This window comes from Callospermophilus lateralis, chromosome 14 (assembly GCF_048772815.1).
Source record: "Callospermophilus lateralis isolate mCalLat2 chromosome 14, mCalLat2.hap1, whole genome shotgun sequence".
Lineage (NCBI taxonomy): Eukaryota > Metazoa > Chordata > Mammalia > Rodentia > Sciuridae > Callospermophilus > Callospermophilus lateralis.
Genome location: NC_135318.1, coordinates 98,509,075 through 98,536,469, shown reverse-complemented (window position 1 = coordinate 98,536,469; position 27,395 = coordinate 98,509,075). Strand labels below are relative to the sequence as shown.

Below are 27,395 nucleotides of genomic sequence, written 5' to 3'. Positions count from 1 at the left end.
GGGTCCCCGCCACTGCCGCCGCCTCCCGGCGGCTCTCAAGGCGCGCGCACGGGGCAGGGCGGCGGGGGCGCGCAGGGCGGGGGCGCGCACGGCCGGGCGGGCACGGAGGCCGCGGTCGGCGGCGGCGGCCTCGCCCCCCGGAGCCCGCGTCGCGCGCCGGGCTTCCTTTTTCCGGCGCTGCCGCCGCCGCCACATCCCTGGGCCCGGCCGGGCGCCGGCGGCGGCGCGGAGGCCTGGGGCGGGGCGGGCCTCCGCGTTCCCGGGACGCCTGGACCCCGCGCGCTGGCCCGCAAGCCCGGCGAGGCCGGAGAGGAGCCTCGGGGCCGAGGAGGAGCCTGAGGACTCGGTGGAGCGCCGGCTCCACGGAGGGTGAGCTCGGGGACCCGCGGGGAGGCTGGGTCTCGCTGCACCGCGGACCCCCTCCTCCTCTCCGGGGTGGATGGAACAAGGGGCGAACCGGTTTTTTTTTTTTTTTCTTGTTTTGTTTTTGGCGAGCCACGTCCCAGGGTGTTTTGGCGACCGAAGGACCCCCTCGTTGGAGGAATTCACCGTAGAGCCTTCATCACTTAATTATGCAATAAGGCGGCGTCCTGGTGCTGGATGCTGGATGGGCGGCATTACTGAGAGTTGGACCGTATTGCATTCACTTCTTTTATCCCTAGCTGAGAATTTGCGTGTGTCATTGGGAGTAGAAAGAAGAGGAAAATGCCCCACTGGGTCTGAGGAGCGTGCTGAGAGAGAAGGCAGGGAGGAAGGAACCTGTGCAACCTTCCCCAAGTGCACGATCCAGCGCAGCGGCTCTGGCAAGCGCCAGGGGAAGGATGGGTTGGAAATGCACGCGCCCTGCCAGACGGGCTTCAGAGCGCTCCCAGCCTCTGACTCTGACAGTGGAGAGGCCTGTCAGAAGTTGGAGGTTGAGGCATCGATTTCTGCACTTCTGGCTGGGAAGATGAACCAGGTTTTCCAAAAGCTGTCGTATTTTGTTCTCCAAGTTTGCTAAAGGCAAGAGAGGGCTGGGCAATGAATAGAAAGAGGTGCAGCCAGGTTTTGGTTAGTTAAGTGGCACTGTCATAAAGGTTTATTTGTCTGAAACACCCAAAGTCTGGGGCTTTGGGCCATGAGGAGTTGGATTATTGCACTGGTCGATTTTAACTGCCAGAGTGAGAAATGAATCAGACATTCTTAAAATTAGGCAGCTCAGACCTTTGTCTTGCCAGTCACCACTCACTCACTTCGTCCTTTTAGGTGGCTGGGTTAAAAAGAAAAGAGGAGAGAAATACCCTTCCATCCCACCCCCACCCACACACAGACCCCTTAGTATAACTGGGACTCAGTCCATCTTGGCTCAGCATTGGAATTGCAAGATGAAAAGAAAATTCCTTTTTCCATCTTTGCTCTTGACCCTGAAGAATAGAATCTTAAATACCTAAGAGAAAAATTCTCTTCTTCCCTGAAATGAGAAATAAGCGTGCTTGCAAAACTGTACAGGGACTAGAATTTGTAAATATCCTAGGCCATTTACAGTTTTGCATTCAGATTATTTTCAAGTGCTTGAAGAGGTTGTGCAGTAAAAAGGGTGGAGAGAGGCAGAAATAGAGTCAGGGGAGACTGGCGAATGCAGGACCTTAAGAGATTGCAGAACCAAGAGAGTCAGTTTTCTTCTCATGCAGGTCTGGAATCATGTGGATGAGCGTATCTGAAGCTTAGCTGTGTTAACATGAAGTTGCTTTTAATTTTTGCATTGAGTTTTTGAAATCAAGGCAGTTGTATGTTTATTTTGCCAGTTAACTCAATTAAGCCTGTAATCTAATTCCATGAGTTTGGCCTGTTTCCAGTTATTCATTCATAGGATGACATTTGTCTAGAATCTGCCAGATGCTATAGCCTGAAGGAATACAAAATCCAGAGAACATCTCACGTTGTAATAATCAATCATTTTGTACAGGAATCCTTTACCCCATATGAAACATGTAAAACAGGTAGAATAGGATTTGCTTATTTTTGTTACAGATTTGTTTCATTTGTCATACTTAGTTACATGGAAGACTTCTAAACAGCTATTGTAAATAAGTATTTACAATATTTGTTCATTTACTAAGAAATCCAAATATCACCTGCTTTGTAAGAGACCTGTTTTGCAAAATACCCTTGAATAATCCAAGTAGTAAACTGTTTTCCAAGTATAAACCAAATGTTAAGAAAGTGGACCTACCAACTTTTAACGATGCTTATTATTTTTAAAATTAATCTATACAGTAACAGGCAGGGAATTACAAGCAAATGTGACCCCCCACCCCCCCCCACCTTAGAATGTGCTGGAAGGAGAATGTGAGCTCACCACTTATTTGAGATTCTATCATTCAGTATTCTTATTGCCTCCTTGCTTGCATAGAGATTTTTAAGGAACTTTAAACTCTTGAGTAGGAATATGTACATACACATAGAAATGTTTCCTTAAATATAATAGTAGGAGCACATCCTCAGCCTGGAGTGCGTTAATACCTGTTGAGGCCTGTGCCTGGCGTGCCGTGAATCCTGTGCCGGTATTTCCTATTCTTCATTGTAATAGGACTTTCTGTTATAAATTCACATGCCTTTCTGTGCTTTGCTACAGTGAAATTTGGTGACTTTATGGATTGGGTAATACATTGCAGTTCAAAATAATGGCTGATGGTGAAACGTCCCCATTGTGCTTGTCCTCGGGTCTGGACCCTTTCTGCCTTGGTAGTTCTTTCAGGATACCTTGTGCATTACCTGGTTGTTGTTTTTTGTTGTTGTTGTTGTTTTGTTTTGCTCGAGTTTCCTTCAGCATCTGGGTGTGTTCTAAAGTTGAACGCTGGGCCTGCGATGCCCAGGGTGTGTGTGAGATGGGGTAGATCCTGGGATGTCCATCTCAGCAAAGGGTCACTGAGACACTGCTCCCTGGATCTCTCCCTTCCTGTCTTGGGCAGGCTGGATTCAAACCGTGTTCTCTGCCAAGGGCTCTGCAGGGCCCTCTCCCTTCCTCTTTCCATTCTTCTCCATGTCGTTTCCCCCGGGGCCCCTCACCTTCATCCCCCCTCCTCTCAGTTGTCTCCAAGGTCCTACACATCAGTCCCTCTGTTTGTTAGAGACCTCCCTCAGGATGGAGAGCTGAGAGCAGGGGGTGTGTGTTGCTGTGACCTAGGGGGAACTAGGACAGTCCCCAGCAAAGTAGGCACTAGGTGAATATTGCCAAATGAATGAAGGGCCTTTGGAAAAAGCCTGCTGAGGCAGAATTGAGTGGGCTTGTTTGCCATAGGACTTTGCAGAACCTTTACTAAGCCAGCGTGCATATTGAGAGTAGGGCGTGGCAGGTGGGATCTACCTCTTTCTCACTGAAGGAAAGGCTTCGTGCTTCCGGATGACGATTCCGAGCGGGGAGAAGCTCATTCCTGGCAGGAATGTTATTGGCAGCCGAGCAAAATGAATTCGAAGTATCGTTCTCAAAACGCAGGGGAGGAAGGATTTGCGTCAAAAGATGGCATAGTACCAAAGCCTGTTGGTAATTACTAACATGTCAAATGTGTGCCGTTTTCTTTTGTTTGAAAGAGAGGAAAGAGATCAGGGCTTCTCGTAGGTTCAGTTATATTCTTGCTTCCCTGACCCGACTTTTCCCGAAATTAACCAATGGTTCTGTCTCACGGGTTTGCAAAGATCTTGACCCTCTGGCTGGGTACCAGATCCTGACATCCTGACCTGTGGAAACCCATTTAACGACTGGAAGTGGGAAAACTCTGAAGATGGATTCTGCTGCCTCCTGGGGCCTTGGGTGCTCTTTGAGGGGGCAGCACACCGTGACCAGAGGTGTCATGGGTCTGCTCAAGTTTGCCACCACCATTCGCTGCAAGAGGCACGGTGGGAGTTGTCCTGGCTCCTTGAACAAAGGGGAGTTAATTACAGAAAACGTCAGGCTTTTTAAGGGCCATTTATCACCTGGCTGTGAGAGAAAGGCCCAGGCTTCTCAGGCCCCATTCCCCTCGCAGACAGAGGACAGGGGCCTGCACTGAATCATTCTGGGAGGCTGACAAGCCCCATGGAGAACGTCCACCTTCAAGGACACAAGGCAGAGAGCCAGCCGGCTTAGAAAGAGCTAGGACTAAGTGAATTTATAATGCCTTTCTTTTTGCTTAGAAAATGGGGCAAATTATGATGTTTTTCCCCACCCAAGGTCAGACGTCCTGTAGAGTATGGTTACCCTTAGATGGGGGTGGGGGGCTGGAAATGAGAGTGCAATGGGGACATTGATGGAAGGCCTTAGATTCTAATTAAACCTCTCGATGCTGTTTATTTGGAACACACGGGATGGAGGGCGTCACTAGACTCTTCTTTGACAAGCTGAGCTGGTGCTGCCAGTTCTCCTGAAAACAGAGGAAGGTGGTGGGAGAGGGGGGCTCTTACGTGGAGCCTAGAATCTGCATTTCAACAAGATCCCCAGGGAATTCACTTGGCATTAAAATTTGGGAAGGCTGGGGGCCTGGACCTGCAGTCCCCTTGAGGCTGCTCATTGGGGATCTCGGGCAGAGCTTTTACAACCCGCCTGGGGGCCACCTCCAGGGATTTGTGTTTGGCTGGGGTGTTCCTGGGGCCTAAGGCATTGCTATTTCTCAAAAGCCAGCCAGGTGATTCTAACATAAAACCACCGCCGTCGACATCAAGTTGGACACCATCAGGAACATGTGAAGCACAGAATGTGTGTCATCTTACAGCAGATGACACCGTGGTCGCTGGACACAGCCCTCTTCCCCAGATCAGCATGGGTGGCTCTTACTGGCTTCTTCACTGACTCTGAGAGACCTGGGCAGTGATGTGGTGACGTGGAACACCTGGTCAGGTCCTTGCCGGATTGGAATGCGCCCTCCTCCGCGAGTGGATGTGGGCCACTGCTGGGTGGACGTTGGCCCTTTGCAGGCTCGACTCTGCAGCTAGAGGAGTTGAAATCAGACTTTACAATCAGAGCATGTCGCTGTCACCCTTCTTTTCCAGTAAGACCGTTTTCAGTGGCTTTTCATCACGTGCCAGGAAAACCTCGATGCCACTCAGCTCTGCCAGGCCCAGTGTGGTCTGACCCCAGGGGCTACCTTGCCATTGACCATGCCCTGAGACTCCAGCTCCTCGGCTTCCTTGAGTTGCTCAGGCCTAGTCCTGGCCTGGAACCTGGCCCCCTGGCCTCCTAAGGCAACCACTGTCCCTGACCTCTGCCTGGATCATGTCCCCTGTTTTCTTCTCACAGCACCGTGCCCCTCCCACACCTCCGTGCCCTGCTTCTCAGGTAGATGCTCTGACTCGTGGTTCTCTGTTGGAGTTCGAGCTCTGCAAGGACCAGGACTGTGGGTGTTTGTGGGACGTCACTCACTGTGGTGTCTCCCCGACATCTCGGCTGTTGGATGAGTGAATTTCATGGTGGACTTTGTCCTTAAACTTGTATGCAGGACCTCTGCTCATGACGGAGGGTCATTTGTGGTAAACTCTAGAGATAAGGGACTTACCTGAGGGCAGTGGGTGTCCTGAGAGGGACGGGCTGCCTCTCCCCACCGCTCTCTGGTCGGCTCACACAGCATGTGACTTGGAAAGCAAGTCCTGGTTTATTTAAATTTTTAACCAGGTTGCTTTGACGGATTTTTCACTTGAGTCCTTGTAGAATATGTGAATTTTCTCACTATAGATCACAGGAGAAAAATTAAACAAAACCGTGCACTTGAAGGCCCCCAGGCCTGTGGCCCTGCTTGTGCCTCTCTGGAAAGCAGCCACATGTCCTGTTTTCTTGCAGGCTTGATAAAGTCACCTTCCCACTTCCCCAGGCCACCTGGCCTTTATCTAGACAGTGAAAAATCTGCCTGCTGCTTCTGCCAGAGGTCCTGTGTCCCTCATGGAAAGCACAGCCGCCTACGGGGAGGGAGAGAGGAGCCAGGCAGGGTGCGAGGGCTCCAGCCAGCCTCCTGACACTCTATTTCCTTAAAAAAAAAAAAAAAGCACAGCAAAACCATTGGAGCAGAGAGTATGTAAACAGGTGTTTGTTACGTTATTCTCTGTAGTTTTGGCTTTAAAAATTGAATCTTTTTTTGCAACTAAATAAAACTACCTAATGAAGACAGATGTATCTGCCAACTATCCAGATACACCCTGGCTTTGCCTGCTCACCACACTTTTTCCTGGCGAGAAAATATTTCTCCTCCTTTCCCATATGGCATGAAGTGGCAAAGAAGCTGTGGTTAGTAATAGTGAGGTAGGGAAAACCAAACAGAAATAATAGCACCAGGGCACATGGGTAGAGGAGGCATCTTAAAATATTTTATTGGTTTTTGTTGTGAGAAGGTTATCTGTTTACTGCAAAATATTTTTGAATACAAAAATGTGTAAAGAAAAAAATGACATCTCCTTATCTTTTTTTTTAATGGTACCCGGGATTGAACTCAGGGGCACTCGACCACTGAGCCACATCCCCAGCCCTATTTTGTATTTTATTTAGAGACGGGATCTCACTGAGTTGCTTTTGCCGAGGCTGGCTTTGACCTTGTGATCCTCCTGCCTTAGCTTCCCGAGCCACTGGGATTGTAGGAGTGTGCACATGGTCGTTATCTTCTTAATATTTTATTCTGTGCATTACATATGTGTGGTTGTGCGTGTGCATAATCACATAATCACACATATACACAGCGCATGTATTTTTTATTAGCAAATAGGATCGTGCATTTAATCCTGCAGCTGCCTTTCTGTGGACTGATATGTCCGGACACTTCAGATCTGTACAATTGGCTTTAATGTGTTTTATTTTAAATAATAAAAGAATTGGGGCTTCACCATAATTTCTCAACCCCTCAGTCAGTGAGTAGGTAACCACTTCAAGTGGAGGTAGGAGTAATATTTTGAGACTACAGGGCAGCCTCGTGCTTTATAAAGTTTGGGAATCCCTGGGCAGAGGCTTGGCAGGCTGTGGACAATTCAGTTTTCCGAACAAGTTGCCTGGTGGCTGTAGTCATCAGGAAATAGTGACTGTGGCTCCCTGAGTGCCAGGCACAGAAGCTCACATTCCCTGGGGGGATGCTGACCACGGCCAGCGAGAGCACTTGGGCTGGGAGTGAACAGGCCAGGTGCTGGAGGGTGGCGTTGGGACCCAGGAGAGGTGATGAAGCCGGTCACTGTTCTCCACGGGGTGGCGAGCGGCCTGCTTACCCTGGGTTTCCAAACTCAGATCCCTGCAGCGGGAGCCAGGGTCACTGGCCAGCAGCAGGCTGGCCCGGGTGGCTGTCATGAGGCATGAGGCATTGGTAAGGATCCCGTGCTAGTTTTCTTCTCAAGAGACCAGTGTTAGCAGGGGCTGGGGTTTGTGCTGTGAAGCTGTCCAAATCCTGCTTTAGTCACTGTGTGTGTGTGTGTGTGTGTGTATGGCTAAAATACCTGACAAGAAACACCTAGAGGAGGAAAAGTTTATCTTGGTTCACAGTTTTAAAGTCCCAGTCCATGGTCAGCTCACTCCATAGCTGTGGGCTGGAGGAAATGCAGCTCATGGCAGAGGGAAGTAGCTCAGGAAGGGACATGGCCACCAGGAAGAGAGCAAGTGAGGGGCAGGCTGTGAGAGAGCTCTGCTCTTCCCACCAGGGTCAAAATGTAAACCCAGAGGCACACCCCCAGTGACCTGCTTCCTCCAGCCACACCTCCCTACCTATGCTCACCTCCAGTTAATCCATTTCAGTGGATTAATCCTTTGATTGAATCCACCTTTAATAATCGGATCATTTCACCGGTTGCATTGACTCACGCATGAGCTTTTGGGGGACAAATCATATCTAAACCATAGCATCCTAAGTCCCCACTGGAGTCCCCACTCTACCTGGGAACCATCCTAGGGAGGGGAAGCTACCTGTGAGCCATGAAGGGTCGGGGAGGAAGGAGGGAGCCGCGCAAATGTCCTCCTTCCTCGTGGAAGAGCAGGGCTGGGAAGCACAGGGGCTTCCTCACTAGATGGAAATTGAGCTTCTTAGAAAGTGAAAGCTTCACTTGAAGGGACACGTTGGTGACACCCTAAGTCATGTGGTTGTGGAGGGGGCACAAGCCAGGTGCAGCTCCCTCCCGGGAGCCTGTACACACTGGTGCATGTGCAAGTGGCTGTTCATCCTGCAGAAGAGAGCCCTGGGCCCTGAGAGCCGTTCTGCAGCAACCCACAGCCACCCTGGGACAGGAGCGGCCTAGCTCACACCCAGACCTGGCCCTGGGCAGGGGAGGCAGGGGACGGCCTCTGGATAGCACTGCTCTGGGTTTCATGCCTGGCTCTGGGAATCCTGCCCTAAGCCACCTGGATTCCTGCAGAGTGGGGAGGCTACCTGCGTTTCAGGGCAGGTTCTTTTTCCCTGTCTCCCTCTTGCATCTTGAGGGAACTGGGTGGACAGACTCAAATCAGATGCCTCTGAAGACTAGGAAAGGCTTTGGAAGACTTGGAAATAGAAGACTAGAATTTCTTTTTTCAATACTGGGGATTGAACCCAGGAATAGTCTACCACTGATCCATAGCTCCCGTCCTTCTTATTTTTTGAGTCAGGGTCTCTCTAAGCTGCTGAGGCTGGCCTTGAACTTTTTTTATTATTATTATTGGTTGTTCAAAACATCACAAGGCTCTTGACATATCATATTTCATACATGTGATTCAAGTGGGTTATGAACTCCCATTTTTACCCCGAATACAGATTGCAGAATCACATCGGTTACACACCTACGTTTTTACATAGTGCCATATTAGTGACTGTTGTATTCTGCTGCCTTTCCTATCCTCTACTATCCCCCCTCCCCTCCCTTCCCATCTTCTCTCTCTACCCCATCTACTGTAATTCATTTCTCTCTCTTGTTTTTTTTTTTTTTTTTTTTTTTTTTTTTTTTGAGACTCTGCATCTGATAGAAGAAAAAGTTGGCTCCCATCTACATATTGTGGGGTCGGGCTCCAAATTCCTTAACAGGACACCCATAGCACAGGAGTTAAAAACAAGAATCAACAAATGGGACTTACTCAAACTAAAAAGTTTTTTCTCAGAAAAAGAAACAATAAGAGAGGTAAATAGGGAGCCTACATCCTGGGAACAAATCTTTACTCCTCACACTTCAGATAGAGCCCTAATATCCAGAGTATACAAAGAACTCAAAAAATTAGACAAATAACCCAATCAACAAATGGGCCAAGGACCTGAACAGACACTTTTCAGAGGAGTACGTACAATCAATCAACAAGTACATGAAAAAATGCTCACCATCTCTAGCAATCAGAGAAATGCAAATCAAAACCACCCTAAGATACCATCTCACTCCAGTAAGATTGGCAGCCATTATGAAGTCAAACAACAACAAGTGCTGGCGAGGATGTGGGGAAAAGGGTACTCTTGTACATTGCTGGTGGAACTGCAAATTGGTGCGGCCAATTTGGAAAGCAGTATGGAGATTCCTGGGAAAGCTGGGAATGGAACCACCATTTGACCCAGCTATTGCCCTTCTCGAACTATTCCCTGAAGACCTTAAAAGAGCGTACTATAGGGATACTGCCACATCGATGTTCATAGCAGCACAATTCACAATAGCTAGACTGTGGAACCAACCTAGATGCCCTTCAATAGATGAATGGATTAAAAAAATGTGGCATTTATACACAATGGAGTATTACTCAGCACTAAAAAATGACAAAATCATGGCATTTGCAGGGAAATGGATGGCATTAGAGCAGATTATGCTAAGTGAAGCTAGCCAATCCCTAAAAAACAAATGCCAAATGTCTTCTTTGATATAAGGAGAGCAACTAAGAACAGAGCAGGGAGGAAGAGCATGAGAAAAAGATTAACATTAAACAGGGACGAGAGGTGGGAGGGAAAGGGAGAGAGAAGGGAAATTGCATGGAAATGGAAGGAGACCCTCATTGTTATACAAAATCACATATAAGAGGATGTGGCCTTGAACTTTTGATCCTCCTGCTGAAGCCTCCCAAGTCGCTGGGATTATAGGTATGCACCACTGCACTAAGCTGAGAGCTTTCAACTCTAAAAGCCCCTAGTGCCAGCCAGCAGGCAGGCAGGGGGTAGGGTCAGGCTGGGACACCTAGGAGGTGTACAGGGAAGGCGCAGGACAAGTGAGAGAGTGGTATGTCAGTGGGCATTGCTGAAAGTCCCCAACACCTGCTCTGTACAGTGAGCACGTCCGCGTGTGTATATATATGGTGGGAGGCAGACCTGGGTGGTACCCTCATCCCTGTTCAGTTATCCACAGCTCGTACCCCCAGAAGAATGTGAGCCACACACCCCAGAGCCAGGCTGTCTGTTCAGAGTCACCCACGGCCACTTGAGCTTGTCTCTTCCCCAGCCACATTGTCCCCTTGTTAGAAAAGCTGGGGCTTCTCAATGGGGCACCCCCACCCCAAGACCCCTGGGATGGACTCCTCCCCGTGGCCTTGTCTTGGCGGAGCTCAGTGGACTCGGACTGCAGGGCCCCACGTCCTCTGGCTCAGTCTAAGCCTCCGCTGCCTCTGGAAGGAACAGTGAGTCGTCACCTGGGACCAGAGTCTGTCTTTTCTGTTCTTGGGGCAGGCCACACCACTGCTTGGAAGGACATGGATTAAACCAGAAGCTCACAGAGAGCACCCAGGCACTGGCCCGCCTGGTCCACTGAGGCTCGGCCAGTGGGTGCTGGTCCTCTGCATCACGGTCATCCTGGGAGGTTGTGGCCAGGTGTCAGAGAGGGGGCTGTCCCAGAGCTAGTGAGTGGTGGAGCAGGGGTTTGAACCACGGTAGAACTCTCTGGTTTGTGCGGTGCTTCCCCTGTAAGGAATTAGGGGAGGAGAGGGAGACTTTCTGGAGACTGGGCAGCTGACCCTGGCAGCTGGAAGGGGACTTGGCATGCCCCTTGCTGCAGAATGTCACCAGGTTAAATTTCTGCAACACTCAGTTAAATTCAAATTTCAGAAAATAGCAAGTAACTTCTTCAGTGTAAGTGTATCCCAGGTGATGCTTGGGACATACTTATACTAAAAAGAATGTGTTTATTTACCTGAAACTTAAACTTAACTGGGTACCCCATGGTTTTATTTGTCGAGTTTGGCAACCCTCTTGGGAACCCCCAGGAAACACACTGGGCCTGATACATGAGCACAATAAAACAGAGGGGTTTTTTTTTTTTGGTTTTTTTTGTATGAGTTACATGAGTATATTCTGTGTGATATTTTGGGATATATTTTAAAAAGTTATTTGCTATTTTTCTTAAATTTAAACCTAACTGGAATCCTTTTTAAGACTTATTTGTTCTGGAAACCCTCGTTGGGGACCTCAGGAAACATACTGGGTCTGGCTCACGGACACCCTGTAAAGACACAGGTAGCTCGGTACTGGTGAGCTGCCTGGCCCGACTGTGTCCGGGGGAGCCCAGATCACCACTGGTGGTCACCGAGGAGGGAATTTGGGTTTTCGATGCTGGACTCTGGTGAGGTTTGGGGACGCAGATGCAGGGACGAGAGGAGGGTTATTTCCCTGGGTCCGAGCTGGGTTGAAGGAACACTGTTAAAGAAGAAATGAAACACACACACACACACACACACACATTTTTTTCTCTCTGTCTTGTTGAGAATTGGCAGTGACTTCCTGATTCTTTGTATGTCCCCTGCAGCAGAGTGTGACTTCTGGGACGGGCTGAGGACCCCACGTGTCACTCCAGGGCCGTGATAACATGAAAAGCAACCACCCCCAAGGTCCTTCACACACCGTTGCAGGCAAGTGACCCCAGGCAAGTGACCCCAGGCGAGAGGTGTTTATTTCTTTGCTGTTTCAGATGCTCTGGGTGTGACGGCACCTTTCGGGCCAGGCAGGACTTCAAGCGTGGCCTGTCTCGATATGGCTTCTGCCTTCCATGAATCATCCCCAGCAAAGAGCTAGTCCTCAGCAAGCCTCCTGCCACCCCGCTGCTTCCCGCCCTCCTGGAGCTCACCGTGACATTAGCCTGAGCCAGACCAGAGTCCGGAGGCAAATCTGCAAAGGCAGAGTCTTGTCCTGGGTTCCCAGCACAAACAGGGCTGGCATTCCCTCCTATGCCTATGCTGTCTTCCGCTAGGGTGTTTAAATCTGATTTAATTATCAAATGGATCCTTCAGTATCATCCGTTAAGTACAGAAGAGTCACAATACCGGCTGTTGTAAAGGGAAAGACTTAAATATTTGTATCGATTCTGATCATTGAAATTGGCCCGTTCTTCTTCCCGCTTTGGTTTAATCAATTTACTCTGAGCGGCAGAGGCCTCTCTCGCTTGTGTTTTCCAGGGAGAGTCCTTGAGTGTCTGGCGGCTGACAACATGCACCAGCAGTGGCTCCTGCTGGCCGCGTGCTTCTGGGTGATTTTCATGTTCATGGTGGCCAGCAAGTTCATCACGCTGACCTTCAAAGACCCAGACGGTAGGTGTGCCTCCTGCCGCGGGGGCGTGGCTCGCTCATCTCTGCTGCAATACCGCTCCCAGGTACAGGCATGAGGGACAGCTGTCCCAGGGTCCAGGGACATGCAGAGAAGTGGCAGAGGACAGGGAGGTGGGGAGGGACGGGAGGTTCTTCACAGAAGGTGCTTTCTTTGTGGCGGTAACCAGAGCAGAGAGCAGGGCCTCCTCCCAGCCCTGCAGCGGGGCCTCGCAGCAGCGCACGCCGCAGGCTCCTGGCGTGGGAATGCCCCCTGCCTGAAGTCAGAGAGACGCAGCACAACGGCTCAGCATGCCTGGGTGTCAGCTGGTGTCCCACACGGGTGGCACATGTGTTTTCAAGGTCTCCTTCAGTGCCATGGAAGAAGGGTCATTTAGATATATACCCACCTCTTGGAGGATTTTTAACCCCTTAGTGAGCACAGGTGCTCCGATGAGGGCGTGGTAAGAGCTCCAGACCATCTTGGACGAGCCGATTCCATGTCTTGTCCTTCTCATTCGCTTCTGTGAGCTTCTGTTTTCTTTTTCCTACAAAATGGACACACTCTACTCAGACAGCCCCCTGGGAGGCGCTTGGTCTGTGAAGCGCTGGGTGTGTGCCAGGAGTCCGTGATGGTCTCCTCAGCCCAGGGGACACTCAGATTTCTTGCAGCAGCTTCAGCACTGTTGTGTGCCGCCCAGAGTGGCAACCCGTGCTAAGGCTGAGGGGCTCTCATTCCAGAGCCACCTGCAGGGCTGTGTCAGCCTTACACTGCTGGAGACCAAGTGGATTCTGGCTTCCAGGGGTGGGGCCCCGTCGAGAGCCACGCACCGCGTCAACATCGCCAGGAAACTGAAACAGAGCGCTGCTGAGAACACGAAATACCTGTCTTTCGTGATTCTCCTGAATGTCACCTCCCAGGAGGGCAAGCGCTGCGGGGCAGGCCATCCGATGAAGCTGTTGGTGTCTTATTTTGTTTGGAAAAGTCCGGTGTCTGTCTGTGATATACTTTAGAGAGACTTCCATCATCAATGGTTGAATAAGCTGCGTACGGATGTGCGCCTGTAGTCCCAGCCACTGGGGAGGCCAGGGCTGGAGGAGGGCTTGAGCCAGGGCGTTCCCGACCATTCGAGGCAACAGGCTGCGCTGCCCACAGTGAGTCCCCACCATTCCAGAGCAAAAGTGGGAGTCAAATAAACCGTGGGTCCTGGCACTCACGTAATGGTCCCTGGCCAAAGAGCTTTGAAAGGACAGCTTGTTGCCCAGTGGGTCTGATAAGCAAGGTGACATTCAGCTGGGAGGTGGCAGGTTTTATGCTCCGTATTTTCAGAAAAGTGTGGATGCTCAAGTGGTTTCGTGAAGGGGAGCAAATGCTGATGAGGGTAAAAGCCAGGAGGACACAGGGAGGGCTTTGGATTCTGACCTGCAGAGGCGGTCTGTGACTGTCCTGGGTACTGCTTGCCGGACGCCACCTCTCGGCCTTGAGGCGGTGGGTGGAGGTGATTCCTCTGCACCAGGAGGCTGTGCAGCCTCTCTAGGTGAGGATGCTGTTGCCTGCAGTGTGCTGTGGACCTGGAGGGAGGGACCTGGAGGGAGGGACTGGAGGGAGGGATCTCCTGGTCCCCTTGCTGAAGTGTGGCCTGCTGTGGCAGCAGAACCCAGCCTACGCTGACGCCCTAGGATCTTATCTTGTTGTCCCCACGTACCGGGGTACCTGGCTGGATCACGGGGTGGGTGTCCCTTGACGGAGTCTGACTGGAGGCTGTGAGCTCAGCTGCAGAGTCTTGGGTCAGTCAACTTTTTGTCATTGTGACCAAAATACCCGACAAGAACAACTCAGAGGAGGAAAAGCTGACTTGGGCTCATGGTTTCAGAGGCTCAGGCCATGGTTGGCCGACTCTGTTGCTCTGGGCCCTTGGCAGAAGGCCGTGGCAGAGGACCGCGGCTCCCTTCATGGCACCCACGGAGCAGGGAGGGGGAGGGGGACAGGGCAGCCCCCTCCCCCATGACCTCCTTCTCCTTCTGCCTCTGAACCTTCCCGAAATGAACACAGGAGCTTTGGGGGACACCTTAGGTCCAGCCATACAGGTCTCTTGCCAATGTGGACCAGGAGGCGGGATCCAGCCCCGAGGGAAGCTCACCGCTAGTGTCGGTCCAGAGGCCTCCAGGAGCGGGGGGCTGCGGTGCTGTGGGCACCTCCCTCCGCTCACCTGCCCCTCGGGTTAGTGAGCCTTACTGGGCCCTTCTTTCGGAGGGGGCAGTCCAACCTGGAGGACACTGGGAGAGGTCTGTCCGCCGTGGCGATGAGGGTGGCTTGTCTGTTGGGGTTGATATCACCCATGTCACGGGGTTTTGCTTTTCGACCAAAAGCCCCGTGTGAAGAGTCATTCAGAGGGCCGGGGCTGGGGCCCAGCGGAAGAGCATTCGCCCGCCCGTGCGAGGCCACGGGTTCGATCCTCAGCCCCACATAAATATAAATAAACAAGACAAAGGTGTGTGTCCAACTACAACCGAAAAAGTCTTGTTAAAAAAAATGAGAATCATTATGAGGAAGTAAAACTCACTTCTACCAAGGGGCTCCTTCACGGTGAAGTTCCGTTCCCACAAGAAGGGTGGAGAGACCTTGGTGTCGGCCGTCAGGGGCCCCGGGTCACTCGGGTGTCCCTGGGGCAGCTCCTTCCAGCTCCGGCCTCCGGGAAACCAATCCCTGGTCCAGAATCCCAGTCAGGGGGCGGGCGGGTTTTCCTCTCACCTCCTGTTCTGCAAGACGCCCCTCCACTGGAGCTGGGGGGGGGGCGGCTGAGCTGCTGTTTAATGCAACATTTGCCATTTTTTATGGTAACGGTTTTTCTCTCACCTCAGCGATAGAGTCACAGTGACGTGTGCCGTGGTTTGTCCTCAGCAAGCTTCGGTGTTGCATTGAACCAGGCTCAGTTAGGCTTCATTCTAGGAGGATCAGTCCTGCCTTGTGGGTCTGTGACGGCATAGGGTGCCCTGTGGTGGCATAGAGTGCCCTGTGGTGGCATAGGGTGCCCTGTGGTGGCATAGGGTGCCCTGTGGTGGCATAGGGTGCCCTGTGATGGCATAGGGTGCCCTGTGGTGGCATAGGGTGCCCTGTGATGGCATAGAGTGCCCTGTGATGGCATAGGGTGCCCTGTGGTGGCATAGGGTGCCCTGTGGTGGCATAGGGTGCCCTGTGACGGCATAGGGTGCCCTGTGGTGGCATAGGGTGCCCTGTGACGGCATAGGGTGCCCTGTGATGGCATAGGGTGCCCTGTGACGGCATAGGGTGCCCTGTGATGGCATAGGGTGCCCTGTGACGGCATAGGGTGCCCTGTGATGGCATAGGGTGCCCTGTGACGGCATAGGGTGCCCTGTGATGGCATAGGGTGCCCTGTGACGGCATAGGGTGCCCTGTGATGGCATAGGGTGCCCTGTGGTGGCATAGGGTGCCCTGTGACGGCATAGGGTGCCCTGTGACGGCATAGGGTGCCCTGTGACGGCATAGGGTGCCCTGTGACGGCATAGGGTGCCCTGTGACGGCATAGGGTGCCCTGTGACGGCATAGGGTGCCCTGTGGTGGCATAGGGTGCCCTGTGGCGGCATAGGGTGCCAGACTCCAAACGTGGCACCTGGGCCCAGTGTGTGCGCAGACCCTGACCTCTCTGCCGTCTCACTCCTTTTCCAGTCTCTGGCCTCGTCTCAGCCCCTCAGCTTTTCTGTGTGCCACTGAGGCAGAGCCTGTGACTTGTGTTTCTCTGTGCCACCCACGTAGCTCATGCGTGGGACGGAGCTGTGAGGTCTGGTGACTGTTAGTCAGCTTTTTGTCACTGTGACCAAAACACCTGACATGAACCACTGAGGGGAGGAAAAGTTTATTTTGGCCTGGGGCTTCAGAGGCTCAGTCCCTGACTGGCTGGCTCCATTGCTTTGGGTCTGAGGTGAGGCAGAACGTCATGGCGGGAGGGCGTGGAGGAGGGAAGGAGCCCAGCTCACAGCAGCTGAGAAGGAAGGGGCCAGGGACAGACATCGTGCAAGGCCACGCCCCCAGGGACCTGCTTCCTCCCTTGGTGCCCCTCCCGTCCTCCGTTGCCAGTAGTCCATTCAGTTTATGGATTAATCCCGTGATGAGGCCACAGCTCTTACAGTCCAGTCTCTCCACCTCTGAACATCGCTGCCTGATGGAGGACATTTGGAGGGGACATTCCTACCTCCCAACTGGAGCAGTGACTGAGTACATCTTCAGTGAGGCAGGTTGTGGTCACTTTTAGAAACCAAGCAGAACTTCCCCTGGCAAAACGTAGACATTTTGTAAAACAGCTTAATGATGACCACACGGTAAGCCACCGCACACAGACCCCTGGCCGTTGCACCGGGATCCGACTCCTCTACCTGAGGGGCACGGTGGAGAGAGCGACCCCTGTCACCCCAATGGGGGTGGCGGCATCTGCTAAAAATAGCAGGCTGTCCACAAAGCAACAGAAAAAGAAAAGCAAATATGAACTGGCCGCTGTTTTCCTCTGAGTCTAGTTGAGTCGGGTTTGGGGGAGCTGGGGGGTTGGCTGGCGTGGCTGCTGGGAGCTGAGGAGTTCTTCAGCCGCCACGATCCATTCTGTGTGTTTTGAGGGTGTGAAGTAGGTCGCTTTTTCAAAAATTCACTGGTGAATCAGTTGTTTAGAATTCAGGGCTCGTTTCCCCATCCAGAATGTGATGAAGGGAGCTTAGGTTTCTGCAAAACCCTGTGAGCATGTCCGCTCTCACCAGGAACCAGGCTGTGGCGGGAGAGGCTGGACAGACGTTGCTCTCAGAGCCCCGGAGGGCTTTCAGGGATTGAGGGCCGATGGCCCCATGGCCCGGAGGCCTCTGTCATTTGTACAGCTGACAGTGCTCTCCATCCTTATTGCAGGTCCAGAGCCCTTCGACAGCTCTGGCTAAGTTTGCATTTTCACTGAAAAAGAGAAGAAAGGAAAAAGGCTTTTAGTGAGGTTCATGAAGATGTGCAGAGAGAGCTGGCCAGGGCGCAGGGGTGGGGGTGGGGTGGGGGTGTTTTCTTCCTCCTTGTGCAGCCAGGGGAGAAGGAGGGCAGGGAGGAAGCTCACTGTGCTGGATGGAGGGGTTTGGGGCCTGCGGGCACAGCAGTACCTACCAAAGGCAAAGGTGGTTCTCAGAGACCAAAAAGGAGTCGACCTTGAACTTTTTTTTAAAGTGAGACATCCTTTTGTGTAATCAGCTTTGAAATTTTCGTTTAACATCTACCTTTTCTAATTTGGAGGCTTTGAAAAATTTTGAAACTACCTGTTTCTTTATTTGCAGAACACCGAAGATTGTGATCAAGTTCTACCCCGAAGGTTTCCGCAAAACCTATTGCTATAAATTATTAGTTTGGACAAGTACTTTAGAAGATTCCCCTAGTCTGAAATTGAGTACCACAGCTTCATAAACTGATGTGAAAGCTGAGTGCTTTTGTTTTGTTGGTTAAGTTTTTTTCAATCTGGAGATGATTGTGGAGGTACACACAGTTGTAAGAAAGAACACAGAGAAGCCAGGCATGGTGGTGGCCCATGCCTGTCACCTCAGGGACTCAGGAGGCTGAGTCAGGAAGGTCACACGTTTGAGGCCAGCCTCAGCAACTTGACAAGACCCTAAACAATTTAGTGAGACCCCTATCTCCCAAAAGGGGGATGGGCTGGGATGTGTCTCAGCAGTGGAGCACCCCTGAATTCCCTCCTGGGACCCCTGTTCTGTCTCGTCGGTCTGTAACCCTGTTTCTTGGTGACAAGAAATCTCATCCTGTCTGTCTTCCAGGGTACAGCGCCAGACAGGAGTTTCTGTTCCTGACAACTGTGCCGGAGGCCGGGAAGTCGCGAGAAGAGAAGCACTTTGCCGAGGATCCGAAGGTGGGCACGAGCTGGGGGCCTAGGCAGAAGTGCTGAGCAGCATCGGGGAGTCTGGTCGTGGTAGAGCCACCAGGGAGGAGTGGGAGCCAGGGGACGGGTGGAACTTGTGTCGTCCCACGTCCCACTGTGGGGTGTTCTAGAAGGCCTGTGTCCCGGGAGGGCACCACCCCATGAGTGGAGTGCCTGGAAACCCGTGCGTTTTCAAGGAGAACACCGGAGCGGCTGGGCCCCCTGAATATGTCTGATTGGAGGAGCCATCTGCTCTGAGATCCTGGGAAGGAGCTCTGTGTAGCCGCAAGGGAAGATAGAGAGGCAGCAGCAGATGTGCTCCAGAGTGCTTAGAAACGGGGCCACAGCTGGAGGGGGCCCAGGGAGCAGTGCTGGGAGCCGGGCCCGCTGTCTCAGGCAGTGTCTGGGGCAGACACACCACCACGACTGGAGCAGTGGGGACAGGGTCACAGAACACCTGTGTGTCCTGCCTGTCTCCTCTGCCCTCCTCAGCTGGGCCTTTCCGGGCGTCTCCCTGAGACCCTGAGCTGCCTCCGAGCACCGAGTCCAGACTGAGCCAGGAGCTCTGGAGCGACTCTGCCTGCCGTGCACGGAGCCAAGGCTGGATCCAGTGGAGGCCTCTCGGGATGCGGGGGGTGGTGGGGGGGTTCTCGGGTTCTGGAACAGCTTCGAGAGGTGTGGGCCCTTGCCAGGAACTTGAGCCTTTTTGTTTCTCTGAGTCACCCCTCTCTTGAGAAGGGAAGTCTCAGGAACCAAGTCTCTTCTCCTGGCCACCTGGGCCGATTCATCCCAGGGACTTAGCAGGGCAGTGAGGGCCTGGGAGGGGGCTGGAAGGAGGGGCTGCCACCCGTGGAAAGGGGACGGGCCTGTTCACCTGCAGACCAAGGAGGCTGTGCCAGCTGGGTAGAAGGAAATCGCACCTTATTCTCCACTAAGCATCTGTACATACTCAGAGGATCGAGTTAGCTTGCTTCAGGAAATCTGATGTTCACTCAGGAGCAAATGTAATCGTAGAAAAGAAAAAGTCCTGTGGACGGGCAGAGAAGGCCCCGCCGGCTCTTGCTGGGCCCTGCTCTGGCTCCGACCCGCTTCCTCCCGTGAGCCTGGTGCCTGTCCTGTTCCTCCACGCACAGCCCACCGGGAGGATGCCTCCGGCTGCCCCTCTGGTCTATATGGAGCGCCTGGAGCTCATCAGGAACGTCTGCCGGGACGAGGCCCTGAGGAACCTCTCGCACACGGCCGTCTCCAAGTTCGTCCTGGACCGCATATTTGTCTGCGACAAGCACAAGATTCTTTTCTGCCAGACCCCCAAGGTGGGCAACACCCAGTGGAAGAAAGTGCTGATCGTGCTCAATGGTGCGTCCACCGTGACATCAGGGTTTGCCTGGGGAAGGGTCCCAGGAGCTGGGCAGGGGAGAGGGGTCAAAGGAGGGAGTGGTTTCTCCTGAAAAGACTGACAGCCTTCCAGATGGTTCTCTGTTGTCCCTTTTTTCCCTGTTGGTGCTGTACTTTGGAAGTTGGGAGGGTTATTTATGCAGGCCAGACAAGCGTCCACCCCTGAGCTCCACCCCGACCCTTGGTGGGGTCATTGTGGATGGTGAACATCTTCAAAGGCACATAGCCAAAGGCAGGATCGCCTGGTTTTCCCAGTGGAGCCCCCACCTCAGGCAGCTTGACCACCCCGCTGATACTGATGCATTTAAAGTCACATGCTGAGTGTGTCAAGGCCACCATACTCTGAGGTCACCGGGAGGCTGCACAGTGCCCTCTCTGTAGTGAGAAGGGCCCACACCCCAGATCCTGGGAGGAGAGCCCCCTTCTTGGATCTGGGGCCTGTTCACCTGCAGATCAAGGAGCCGGTGCCAGCTGGGTAGAAGGAAATAGCACCTTATTCTCCACTAAGCATCTGTATTTATTCAGAGGATTAGGTTAGCTTGCTTCAGGAAACCTGATGTTCACTCGGGAACAAATGAATCATAGAAAAGAGAGTTCATATCCTGCAGTTAGGCTCACTTGCTGCTTCAGACAGCAGGTTCATCTGTTTGTTAGAGTCCAGTTACTCTGAGCTGATCCAAGATGATCGTGGACTCTGTTAAGTTCAGCTTGAAAAGGGACATCTTTCCAACCACTAGCAGTGGAATCCTGGTCGGGAGTCAGAGCCCGGGCGCTGCGGGCAGGTCTTGGGGTTCCACGTCCTCCTGCCCGCGGCTCCCTGGGCTGCTCTCAGAGGTGCTGGTCAGTGTTGGCTGACATTTGCCTCCTCACAGGGTGGTTGGGGAAGAAGAGGGTGACTCATCGTTCTCTGGCGCTGTATCAGGGTGTTCCGAATCAGAGAACAAGGTTAGAAATCAAGTTGAAAGCAAGGAGTATACCAGAAAGCCCACAGCCAGCCCCGGCAGTGTGCAGCATCTCCAAAGAGGTGCCCACTTCAAGGGCAGAACAGGAGTGGCCATGGGGGCGGGGGTGTATTTCAGAACAACATCAGAATCCCAGCGGCTCTGGAGGCTGAGGCAGGAGGATCGAGAGTTCAAAGCCAGCCCCCACAAAAGCAAGGCAGTAAGCAACTCAGTGAGACCCCGTCTCTAAATAAAGTACAAGATAGGGCTGGGGGTGTGGCTCAGTGGTCCAGTGCCCCTGAGTTCAACCCCTGGTACCAAAACAGCAACAACAAAAACAACCACCAGCACCCCAGCACTATGTGTGATTTCTAGGTTTTTCATGTATTAGCTAAAGGTTAGCTTAAATTAAACGTGGAAAAAGTAAAAAGCACCACCTATGACCTCGACATCTAGTCACAGCCGGTTTGATGAGAACAAAATCAAACTGCTTTTGAGAGGACATTTACTACCCAGCTCATTGTTAAGATGCTTCACCTTGTTTGTTAAAAAAAAAAAAAACCCAAAAACAAAAAAAACATGGGCTTATATAATCTTTAAGTTTCTTAAAAAATGAAAACAAATGAAACAGAAAAGCTGGAGAGGCCCACCAGGTAACCTAGTAAACTACGGGTGGCCGGGGTGGCTGTCCTCAAGGTCCCCACAGGGACGGGGTGAGTGGGCCTAGGTGCAGACCACAGAGCTGGTTCTTCTGTCATCCCACTTCTATACATTTTTCTTTTCTTTTTTTGACAGTGAGGTCTCACTGCATTGGGCTGGCTGGCCTTGAACTTGATCCTCCTGTCTCAGCCTCCTGAGTAGTTAGGATCGTGGGCATGCACCAGCTCTACGGTGCCCTTAGCGGTTGCTCCTCTTGGTCATTTCCTAGCCAGCCAGCCCGGGTGGCACAGAGTCCTGGACTCGGTATTCTGGGATGAATGAATAAGCAGGCAGGGACGCTGCGGGCCCTGCTTAGATGGAGGCCACAAGAGTCTTCCCTGCCAGGACTCGGAGCTCCACCTGACAGGGTTAGCCCAGGTTCAGTGTGAAGGTTTGCAGGGTCATGGCTAGGCCCCTCCTCGGCATCGTGAGCATTTATTTCCATTTTCTACTTTGGGAAAAGAAAAGGCCTGCCTGGCCACCAGCCCTGAGATGGACACCGAGCAGGTTCCCCGCAGCAGCGTGGTCCCAGAGCCGAGCCCTGAGGATGGCCAGTGGCCATTGCTACACTCCTGCCTCCTTCTCAGACACACACGTCCTCCTTCAGCCCCTGCTGTTTACCTGGGTCACAGCTGTATAACTTCAGGGTTCTTTTTTTGTTTTGTTTTGTTTTTGGTACCAGGGATTGACCTCAGGAGCACTTGACCACTGAGCCACAACCCCAGCCCTACTTGGTATTTTCTTTAGGAACCGGGTCCCACTGAGTTGCATAACACCTCGCTGTTGCTGAGGCTGGCTTTGAACTCACAATCCTCCTGCCTCAGCCTCCTGAGCTGCTGGGATTACAGATGTGCACCACTGTGCCCAGAACTTCAGCCAGAGTTTTTGCAGCATCAATCACCTTTGGCGCTGTTCTGGGCTGCCCTGAGGTTGTCTAGGAACCACCTAGGTCTGGGGTGTGGTGCTGCCAGAGCACAGCCTGTCGGGCAGGATGAGGACCATGTGGGCATAGGTGGGCACCACGTTTCCCAGGCCTGCCCCCTGGCGATTCTCCCGGTCTCAGAGTAAAGTATCAGTGGTTTTAGGAATTCTGTCTGCATACCCCAAGCTTTCTTTAGCGGAAGGTTTGCCAGGGGTGGACACTGTCCTACATCTGCCCTGTCCCCCTGCCCTCTCCTCCCCAGGACCCTCTCTGCCCGGAGCTCTCATTCCCTCTCCCGTCCTGCCCTTAGAAGCAACTGGAATTCAAGGACATGAGCGTGGCTGTTGGGGGTGGGTTTGCCCTGTGAGCCCCGGGGAAAGTGGAGCCCCGAGGTGAAGAGGGTCATCTTGAGGCCACCAACACACCTTCTCTTGTCTCCTAGGAGCGTTTCCTTCCATCGAAGAGATTCCCGAAAACGTCGTTCATGACCATGAGAAGAACGGCCTCCCTCGTCTCTCCTCCTTCAGCAAAGTGGGAATTGAGAAGCGGTGGGTGAGAGCGGGGTGGGGTGGGGGTTGGGAGCCCGTGAAGAAAGTCTGCTAGAATCCAGCTCAGGTTGCACTTGCTGCTATTCCAGATCACACCCCGGGGACCACGGGGTGCGGGCTGTGCTGGGACCAGCAGCCGCGCGTGGTCTGCCCCTGTGTGACGGCCAGGTGCTTACACTCTGCGCCTCCCTGGGGATTTCAGAGCACCTTTTCCAGCCTTGCCATAGACAGGCCCCTAAAGTTCCCATTGTCTTAGGGGTCGCTTTTGTCGTGGTTTGGTTTTGTGAAGTTTTGTGGGTTCTTGACTGAACGTGGTCTTCTCTTCACGAGAAGGGGACTCGGGTTGTAGGAACCCTCATTTCCCCCTCCGAAAGCATTGCGCCTGTGTCACCGGAGCCTCCCCCTGGGAACCTGGATCCGCACAGGCACTGTGGGGGAGCGAGCTTCCTGATGTGGGCGAGAATGGAGTTGTAGTCAATGGATGGAACAGGTCTCCCGTCAGCTGTGAAGTGGCCCCGGACAACAAGGTTTAAAGGGCCCAGAAAGCTGAGCAGCACCTAAACGTCAGGCCTGGGGCTGGGCTCTGGCCTCCCTGGCTTGGCCACTTCCCTTCATTGTTTCTGGCTCTGGCGGATTGAGTACAGAAGTCCTTCTGGGTGCAAACCCACCTGTTACCTCCTGAGCACTCACCCCTGTCCCCCAGGGCCTCTGAGGGAGACTGGGAAGTCAAGGCAGGCCAACTGGGGCAGGCAGTCTCTGCAAGCAGTAGGCACTCCATTTGTGCAGTGTCGACCTTGATACAGGATTGCTGTCAGGCTCGCCACCGCCCCAGGCCTCAGCCGTGACCAGCGGCCCACCCAGGCTGGAGTGTGCATTTTCTCCCACCCCGGCTTCCCTCTGACTTTTCTCTCCCCTGACAATGTTGAATTGCATCCTGAAGGACAGGCCCATCGGTTATCCCTGGCTCACTCACAGTTCCTGCCTTGGTAGTTTTCTGTCCAAGAACAAAATTGTTAAAGTTTCTTGGAATTTGGAGTTATTCATTAAAATAAAGCGTTGATGAAATAGAGTTTCCACAGACTCCCAGGAACGAGTACTGTTGACTTTTCTGAGCCTCTGTTTTCTCATCTGTAAAAATGGGTTGAGAATAGGATCAACGCACAGAATCTTGCAGTGGATTAAGGAAGAGATGCATGGAAGGCACTCGGGGCCGGGCTTGGCCTGGTGAGAGGGCAGCTGTGGGAGCTGCCCCATTTGCTCTTCGCTCTCCCCACCCCCTCAGCCATAGGTTCCAGGAGCATGCAGTTAACTTCCTGTTTTCATTTTGTTTTTCTTAGATTGAAAACATACTTCAAGTTTTTTATTGTAAGAGATCCCTTCGAGAGACTCATTTCTGCATTTAAGGACAAGTTTGTTCACAATCCCCGTTTTGAGCCTTGGTACAGGCACGAGATTGCCCCTGGCATCATCAGGAAATACAGAAAGAACCGGACAGAGACCCGGGGGATCCAGTTTGAAGATTTCGTGCGCTATCTGGGTGATCCAAACCACAGATGGCTGGACCTTCAGTTTGGGGATCACATCATTCACTGGGTGACGTATGTCGAACTCTGTGCACCTTGTGAGATAAAGTACAGTGTGATTGGACACCACGAGACCCTGGAGGAGGATGCCCCGTACATCCTGAGAGAGGCCGGCATAGACCACCTGGTGTCCTACCCCACCATCCCACCGGGCATCACCGTGTATAACAGAACCAAGGTGGAACGCTACTTCCTGGGCATCAGCAAACGAGACATCCGGCGCCTGTATGCACGTTTCGAAGGGGACTTTAAGCTCTTTGGGTACCAGAAACCAGATTTTTTGCTGAACTAATGTTTAGGACCCATGAATCCAGATATCTCTGTTCGACTGGGGGCTGGCCAGGTAGAGGTCTGAGCACAGAAATGACACTTTCTCCATGACACCTCTCCTTAAGACTCCTGAGGCCTCCCCTAATCCCGAGGGCCCCTCCCCCACCTGTTATCAGGAGCTGCGAGAGGAGTGGAGATAAGACATCTGCAGGAGGAGATGTGACAGCACTAGGAGCCGTCGCCCTCCGTCGTTGAATTGGCAGGCACAGCCAAGGCCCTCCTGGCCACCAGGGTGGTCTCGCCTGTCCTCCGTGGATTGCAAAAATGGTACCTGGCACTTCTAGGAGGGGTGGAGAACTGAGGTGCTGCAGAAGCTTCCCAGGCCGGGCAGGATCAAATCTGAGTCATAAGATGACACCTCCGGCCCTCACCTTGGTGTTGCTATAACAGAGGGTCCTTTCTGGGACCACTGAGTCCCTGTGACATTCAGTGATGACCCCAGAGCAGGGCCGGCCGTCTGTCTTTGGGAGCCCATGCCTGTGCAAGGCAGGTCTGTGTGTCTGGACCGCTGCCTGCCAATCGCCTATCCCATCTAGCACCCGGGGGAGATTTTGGAAAGTGATTGGGGGGAGGTTCTTACCACCCAGGGAAGGGGCACAGGAAAGGAGGAGCAGGCCAGGCTGGGGACTGATTTGGGGACTTCCATTCCGCCTGACTGACACGTCTGCCCCATCCGGGTGGGCGACAGGGGATTCTCCGCCCAGCTCTCCGCCCAGCTCTCTCACCCTCCCCAGAGCCGGGAACAGCCTCAACAGTTTTAGTCGGGAGGAAGCCAAACAGAATTCACACCAGACCCATGTCTGCCGATGCCACCGTCCTGGACTAACTGGCCAGAAGGGAGGTCATCAAGTTCACCAGCAATAAAATCTGACGCCAAGGCCCAGAGAGCGCCCCCATGGGGAGCCCGTCACAGCCACCACCAGGGCCATGGAGAACCCGGGAGCCCAGCCGGGAGGGGTGATCCAGGCTTTTCTCAGAGGCAGCCTCGGCCCCCCTTCTCTCAAAACTGCTTCCTGGATTTGTCAAAGTGAAAGGAAAGTGATATTTAAACGATGTGCCAAACCTGATCCTTGGTGCAGTTCCCGGGGAAGGGGCCACCAGGGCTGCGTGTGACCCTGAGGCTTGGGGACCAGGAAGGGCGTGCGCAGCCTGCTGGGGACGGGATCGTGGATGGGAAGCGAGGCTTGGCCCTGCACCCTCACGGACACACCAAGGGTGTAACCTGGAGTTATTTTTCTATTTCTGCTGTGTCTTGTTAAAATCCTTTCAGACTCAGTGAGCTAACTGGTGACCCCTTTCCTGTCTGAAGAGTAACCGTGTGAATCATGTATGTGAATTTAAGGCCTTAAAGTTAGTCCTAATTAAAATAGCCTTTTCTCTCAGAAAGCAAAGATCGGATGCCTGGTTTTCCTTTTTTTTTTTTTTTTCCTTTTTTTTAAATCTCCCTTCTGGCATTTGAATCATTTTCCAAGGATATTTTGCCAAACAAGTAGAGATTGTGATCAAAGCATCTCCCGGACATCTCAGTGTGGCCACCTCCACCCACTGCGGCTCCTGACCCCACACCTGCCCCCCCTGGAAGGATGCTGCCCTCACCCCTCCCCCGAGGTCCTGCGACCCCCTTCTGGTCTTCAGAATCAGCCTCTGAACCCCTAAAGCAGGTGCTCCTCCCACCGCCTCACTCCAAGGCGCCCCCCCATGGGCTTCCCCGGGTGCTGCTCTGAGGGAGACTCGCTGTCAAACCAGGCCTCATGCCCCCCGGTGGGTCTCTCCCACGTGGACTGGCACTAGGTCTTCTGGTTCAAGGATGATTCTTTGGGGTTTGAGGCCCCAGTTCCCCTGGGGCAGCAGACCCTCCTTGCAGACCCACGGGGGTAGCCAGGGCACCCACGTAGCCCCACACGGTGGCTGGCCCTTGGGCTTGCACTGCCCCGTCCCCCAGCACTGCCCGTGTGGTCCCACCCTGTGAAGCAGGTGGAGGGGCCTCGGCCTCTGGCAGGTGCATCCTGTGCCTGTAATAAGAGAAGCAGGGTTTTTTGTTGTTGTTTACTTTTTCGGGGGGGTACTGGGGATTGAACTCAGGGGTACTCGACCACTGAGTCACATCCCCCTGGCCCTATTTTTTTTTTTTTTTATTTAGAGATGGTCTCTCTGAGTCGCTCAGTGCCTCACTTTTGCTGAAGCTGGCTTTGAACTCCCAATCCTCCTGCCTCAGCCTCCGAGCTGCTGGGATGACAGGTGTGTGCCCAGCAGAGTAGCAGTTTTGATGAGCTCTGAATGGCCTTTGGAATTCTTCCTCCCTTTCTCAGGGAATGATGAATGTTGGAAGCCTTCATTGCCTCTCGTAGAGTCTCCTTTAACACTGGTTCCCATGGATATGGCCCATCGGGACCCCGGTTCACATCTGATGGCCCCTAACCCTAACCCTTTCTCTCTGCTCACATTTAACTGTCGAGCTGCCTGTCAACTTGCAGTGTGGTTACTTCCTGTTAAAGCCATCACCCCCTGAGAATATCCTAAGCTTAAAATGCATCTGGTTCACATAACACACCCAGCGTCGCAGCAGTAGCCTACGACGTAGACTGCCGGTCGTTTGCCCTGTGGTCTTGTGGCTGGCTGGCAGCTGTGGCCACTGCCAGCATCACTTTGGTAG

At 52.9% G+C, this 27,395-nt stretch overlaps 1 protein-coding gene across 1 annotated transcript; it reads left to right on the top strand.

Annotated features, from left to right (window-relative positions):
• Window positions 1–283: 283 nt before the first annotated feature.
• Window positions 284–26,091, top strand: Chst10 (carbohydrate sulfotransferase 10). Its single transcript, XM_077105188.1, has 7 exons — window positions 284–369; window positions 11,647–11,749; window positions 12,293–12,424; window positions 18,224–18,315; window positions 19,458–19,680; window positions 22,724–22,829; window positions 24,167–26,091. Exons 2-7 carry the CDS (start codon window positions 11,707–11,709, stop codon window positions 24,702–24,704), a joined length of 1,134 nt encoding a protein of 377 aa, XP_076961303.1. The 5' UTR covers window positions 284–369; window positions 11,647–11,706; the 3' UTR covers window positions 24,705–26,091.
• Window positions 26,092–27,395: the final 1,304 nt, after the last annotated feature.

Coding starts and splice junctions, on each gene's coding strand:
- Chst10 (XM_077105188.1), top strand. CDS start 11,707: ATGAAAAGCAACCACCCCCAAGGTCCTTCACACACCGTTGCAG. Junction 11,750..12,292: donor TCCTTCACACACCGTTGCAG/GCAAGTGACCCC, acceptor TGTGTTTTCCAG/GGAGAGTCCTTGAGTGTCTG. Junction 19,681..22,723: donor AGTGCTGATCGTGCTCAATG/GTGCGTCCACCG, acceptor CTTGTCTCCTAG/GAGCGTTTCCTTCCATCGAA.